The sequence below is a fragment of the Sapajus apella genome, unplaced genomic scaffold (genome assembly GCF_009761245.1).
Source record: "Sapajus apella isolate SASKATOON/1434 unplaced genomic scaffold, GSC_monkey_1.0 scaffold4669, whole genome shotgun sequence".
NCBI lineage: Eukaryota > Metazoa > Chordata > Mammalia > Primates > Cebidae > Sapajus > Sapajus apella.
In genome coordinates this window covers 1-5,335 of record NW_022441595.1, presented here as the reverse complement: position 1 = coordinate 5,335, position 5,335 = coordinate 1, and the positions used below count along the sequence as shown (strand labels likewise).

At 42.0% G+C, this 5,335-nt stretch overlaps 1 protein-coding gene across 2 annotated transcripts; it reads right to left on the bottom strand.

The window, feature by feature from the left end:
* Positions 1-1,721: 1,721 nt before the first annotated feature.
* NDUFC1 (NADH:ubiquinone oxidoreductase subunit C1) lies at positions 1,722-4,900 on the bottom strand. 2 transcript variants are annotated; one of them, XM_032273607.1, is made up of 4 exons: positions 4,861-4,900; positions 4,261-4,491; positions 3,585-3,688; positions 1,722-1,791 (listed from the first exon to the last, which is right to left on the bottom strand). In XM_032273607.1, the coding sequence occupies exons 2-4, from the start codon at positions 4,325-4,327 to the stop codon at positions 1,732-1,734; spliced, it is 231 nt and encodes a 76-aa protein (XP_032129498.1). In that variant the 5' UTR covers positions 4,328-4,491; positions 4,861-4,900; the 3' UTR covers positions 1,722-1,731. The 2 variants fall into 2 exon arrangements, with proteins under 2 accessions (XP_032129498.1, XP_032129499.1); XM_032273608.1 differs by lacking the exon at positions 4,861-4,900 and having other exon boundaries at positions 4,261-4,510.
* Between the last annotated feature and the right edge of the window lie 435 nt (positions 4,901-5,335).

Genomic DNA, 5,335 nt, shown 5'->3' with positions numbered 1-5,335 from the left:
TTTTTTGAGACGGAGTTTCGCTCTTGTTGCCCAGGCCGGAGTGCAATGGCACAATCTCGGCTTACTGCAACCTCTGCCTTCTGGGTTCAACAATTCTCCTTCCTCAGCTTCCTGAGTAGCTGGGATTACAGGTGCCTGCCACCACACCCAGCTAATTTTTTGTATTTTTAGTAGAGACGGGGTTTCACCATGTTGGCCAGGCTCGTCTTGAAATCCTGACCTCAGGTAAGCCACTCACCTCAGCTTCCCAAAGTGCTGGGATTACAGGTTTGAGCCACCATGCCTGGCCAGGTGTATATACTTCTAAATTATTTATTTATTTTTGAGACAAGAGTCTTGTTCTGCCACCCAGGCTGGCTGGAGTACAGCGGCCCAATCTTGGCTCACTGCAACCTCCCAACCTCCGCCTCCCGGGTTCAAGTAATTCTTGTGCCTCAGCCTCCCAAAGTAGCTGGGACTACAGGCGTGCACCACCATGCCCAGCTAGTTTTTGTGTATTTTTAGTACAGATGGGGTTTCACCATGTTGGCGAGGCTGGTCTCAAACTCCTTGCCTCGAGGCCTCTCAAAGTGTTGGGATTATAGGCGTGAGCCACTACACCCAGCCACGTGTGTGTATTACATATATACAAACTTTCTCTTTTAAATCCTAGACCATGCAGAATATGCTATTTTGTTCATAACTAGGTTTTTACCAGGAACTGTCCAATTGGATATTAGTTGTAGTGACACTCATAATGAAATAGTCATGCAGAAAAAATTTAAAAATCTATTGTCCTTATACATTCATCACTTCTACAAATATTAAACTCTAAATGGACAAGATGAGTAAGTTGCTGAATAAATAACAATTAATAAAACAGGTTTCTGTTCTCATGGAATTCACACTCGAGTGTGGAATATACCAAACAGATGTTAAGAAATACACACACAAAGAATAATAATTTGTTGTAAGTGCCATGAAAACAAGGTGTAAAGCACTATTAGATTTAGGAAAATAATGTGATTTTAGTTTCATTCTTAAACATATCTTTCTTTGAACAGAGTCAAAGACTAATGATTAGAAATGATTCTGCTCCGGGCGCGGTGGCTCACACCTATAATCCCAGCACTTTGGGAGGCCGAGGCAGGTGGATCACGAGGTCAAGAGATCGAGACCATCCTGGTCAATATGGTGAAATCCCGTCTCTACTAAAAATACAAAAATTAGCTGGGCATGGTGGTGCACGCCTGTAGTCCCAGCTGCTTGGGGGGCTGAGGCAGGGGAATTGCTTGAACCCAAGAGGTGGAGGTTGCTGTGAGCCGAGATTGCGCCATTGCACTCCAGCCTGGGTAACAAGAGTGAAACTCGGTCTCAAAAAAAAAAAAAAAAAAAAAAGATTCTGCTAAAAGATTCTTGAGGCCGGCAAAAGGGCTCATGCCTATAATCCCAACACTTTAGGAAGCTGAGGAGAGAGGATCACCTGAGGCCAGGAGTTTGAGACCAGCCTAGCAAACAGGTCTACAAACAAACAAACAAACAAAAACCCCTAAAACCCAAACCAACTGCTTGAGGCAAGGTATTACAAATTTATAAATTTCTCACAGACAGAAATATGGGTACCAAAATGTATAAACCTAATACAAAACAAATAACAAGACTGTTTTTCAGTATTTAAAAAAGAGGTCAAGTTAATTTGCATTATCTATTCATCCAGTAAACTTGTATACTTACTGTATTGGTATTTCAAGTTTATTCCAGTTCATTTCTTCTTTTGTACTCTAAAATATATTCATTATGTTTTCTGATGAGCTACAAATAGTTAAACAGTTAAAATTAGAAATGTAATCTTCCTGGATATTTATATTTTGTAAGATGAATAAGAATACAAAAAATAAACAACTATTCTGGTTAGAAATAAAAGGCTAAGAGATCCAAGTTCAAAAACTTGTAATGGTATACACTTGATCACCACAATCTGACATACTAAATTTGAGAAGGGAGCCCTTAAAAATTTATTTATTTATTTATTTATTTAGAGATGGAGTTTTGCTCTTGTTGCACAGGCTGGTGTGCAATGGCACAATCTCAGCTCACTGCAACCTCCTTTTCCTGGGTTCAAGCGATTCTCCTGTCTTAATCTCCCCAGTAGCTGGGATTACAGGCACCTGCCACTACGCCTGGCTAATTTTTGTATTTTTAACAGAGACAGAGTTTCACCACATTGGCCAGGTGGGTCTCGAATTCCCGACCTCAGGTGATCCACCCACCTCGGCCTCCCAAAGTGCTGGGATTACAGGTGTGAGCCACTATGCCTGGCCAAAAATTTAAATTCAACTACTGCCAAAAAATTTTTCTCATTTGGTGGGTAATAAATGTAATGAAATGCCTTATCAGGGGTAAATCAACATGACACAGCAGAACTTGGTTATTAAATGGGATCCAGGCTGGTTGGTGGATTCGTGTTATGCTTCTAACGTTAGAAGTGTGATACCTTGATTGAATGACCAACCCCTCCACAAAACTGTATGTGTTTTACTTAGATGTCATGGAGGACAGTCACATTTTTTTAGAACCACTGTCTGACAGAATATGCAACTGGAAAAACGGTTTATATACAATGACATTCATGGCAATCAAAGATCCAAGTTCAATCACTAGTGTTTTCAGCAGTAATCAAGCTTCTTGTTAGAGTAAACCTTAAATTAAGAATGTATAAAATTCATGATAAGCAATATTATTCAAAAAGACGAGTTACTATTAAGTTGTAAGCGACTCAAAATCTCTCATCCCTTTCCTAATCAAAAATCTGAACCACTTTAACAAGAAAATTAAAATATCTAAGACCTGGGGGCCAGTTGAGGAAGCCCTGACCCATTAGATAATAAATAGAATTTTAAATATTAATATAGCAGACAATTTAACTTTAAAAAATAATTTTATCTCTACATAGGCCATGTTTCACAGTGGTCTATAGGATAGTGTGGCTTCTGAAGTCAGGAGAACTGAGTTCAGCAAATTAATTTCTCCAAGTATGTTTCTTATCTGCAACGGGTCAACAATAGTAGGTATCACATAGTGTTGTTGAAATGATTAAATACAAGTTTATGTGTGAAGCACGTGACGTGAAAAAATTTTTAAAAAGGTCGCTACACACTAAGTACAATTTCCAACAGTGTATTTAAACAAACTGATTAAAACCTAACGTTTTGGAAGTCTACTGGGATTCAGTTTGTACAACTTGTACATTGCTGGTTTGTACAACTTTTTACAGCATCTGAAAAAGGTGCCTTCATAGAACTCCAATCAGCCTCAATTCTCATTAATAAAGTATAATTACTATTCAGTAAAACTGCTATTCCTTACAAAATCATGTTAAGAAACAATAATAAATTTCATACTTTTTCAATGTTGCTGAAATCTTAATTTCTTTTTAGTCCTTGGGATTTTCCTTATGGCTAATTATGTTCTCAGCGATTATATAAATATCCTCCTGTTAGGAGAGTTTCACTGCCATACAACGTAACAGCACCAATCTCGCAATGCTACCTCATTCTCCTACTATGTTGGCATAGTCTCATGACATCCGGTAGTAAAGTACTTACATAGACCCACAAGAAGATGCTGGTGCCCACGGACAACACAACTTTCAGCCAGTCAGGTTTGGCATTCGGAGGGTCTCGCGCGTAGAATTTCGACCGCGCTGAAGCTGAAAGGGCAGAGTGTCTGTAAATCTGTAACTTACTGCCTTGTAGGGAAAAAACCCTAATATCTATGTGCGTATTATTGCATTTAACTCTCCCTTCAACTCACCCATCACCCACTTAAACAGTCAAGGAAATAGAGGTTCAGAGAGGTCAACTAACTCGCCCAGGGCCACTGGCAGAATTAGACAGGTCGCACCAGTCCTGCCCGACGCCTTCAAAGACTCATTTAAGGCTTACAGACCCTCAGACGACTCGGGAGTGCTCAAGTAGTGGGCGCCCCGGGGAGGGTGTCTCCTCTCCCTGTCTACGGGACCGAACGTGCAGAGTTGGGAAAGGCAGGGACCCAAAGTCCATTTACAAAGGCCAAGAGTGGTCAGGTCGCACTTAGATAAGTGCTAGAGGCGGGTGATGGGGAGCAGAGTCTCATGTAGGGGACAGGTCTGGGCCCGCTGGCTGGCGAAGGTCACTGCAGGACGAGCCCGGGCCGCTGCCGCCTCCTGCACTCGCGGGCTGGGTCCGTCTTAGGAGGGGTAATTTGAGGGTCCAGTTGGCCTGCAAGAGGAGAGACACTCACAGCGGCTCGGGAGCCTGGCGGGGGCCAGCAGCCGGGAGAGGGGACGCAGCAACGCGGACGGCGCCATCTTGAGTGGCCGGCCTTAGTCTCTCCGGGAGTCGGCGTCAGAACCAGCGCCACCTGGCGGGCGGAAGTGCGGGACTTCGGGGCTCTGCAGCCAAGCTCCGTCGGGGTGTCAACGGGAATCCCAGCACTGCAAGGTTCCCCAGCACCCCGGCCTCAGCCTTCTGTCTAAAAAGTGGAATTAGGAAGAATGTAATTAAAAGAAAAAGAAAGTTTACCTATTCTCTGTCCTCTGGGGTTTTTTCATCCCATCTCCAATGTTACTCATCAAGAGGTTTATTAAAATTTTACTACATGAGCGAGAAAAAGAAAATGAAGTATTGTGCTGAATAATAACTAGCGTTTGGATTGAATTATGTGGTCCAAGGCACGGTGCATTAATGTATCATATGGTTTACATTCATTGTCTTATTTCATTTTCACAATGAGCACATATCATGCCGTGATTATTAGCCTCAATTTACAGATGAAGCTCAAAGACAGCTACTCACCCAAGATGACATATATTTTATAGTTGAAAAATCTCGAAACACTTACTATTTACACTCACTATCATAATGAAGCTTCACAAACCTGTGAAGTAGAATTTCCATATTTTAGAAGTGAAAGTGCCTTGGACAGGCTCAAGATAACACGGCTGGCAGAGGAGAGATACAGTTTGAAGTCTTCTGACCCCAGATCTAGTTATCCTCCTGAGCTCACCTAACAGACTTGGACAACCCTAGACCATAAGATGTAGATCAGCGTTCGAAGCCATTCTGCTTACCACTTTTTAGCTCTATGATTTCTAGGCAAATTACTTAACCTCTCTTTACCTACATTTTACAACTGTAACATAAACCTTATAGGGTTGATGAGAAGCTTAGACAAGTGTCTGGTAGTAGTAAACAATTAATTTGGTTTTGCCTATTAAAGACATTGTTTTAGGCCGGGCGCGGTGGCTCAAGCCTGTAATTCCAGCACTTTGGGAGGCCGAGGCGGGTGGATCACGAGGTCAAGAGATCGAGACCAT

What these genes read in the sequence shown, in the direction of transcription:
- NDUFC1 (XM_032273607.1), bottom strand. Translation starts at nt 4,327, where the DNA reads ATGGCGCCGTCCGCGTTGCTGCGTCCCCTCTCCCGGCTGCTGGCCCCC. An exon ending in CGCCAGGCTCCCGAGCCGCT is followed by an intron (nt 3,689 to 4,260) that starts GTGAGTGTCTCT and finishes CTGCCCTTTCAG; the next exon opens with CTTCAGCGCGGTCGAAATTC. An exon ending in GCATCTTCTTGTGGGTCTAT is followed by an intron (nt 1,792 to 3,584) that starts GTAAGTACTTTA and finishes AACTATTTGTAG; the next exon opens with CTCATCAGAAAACATAATGA.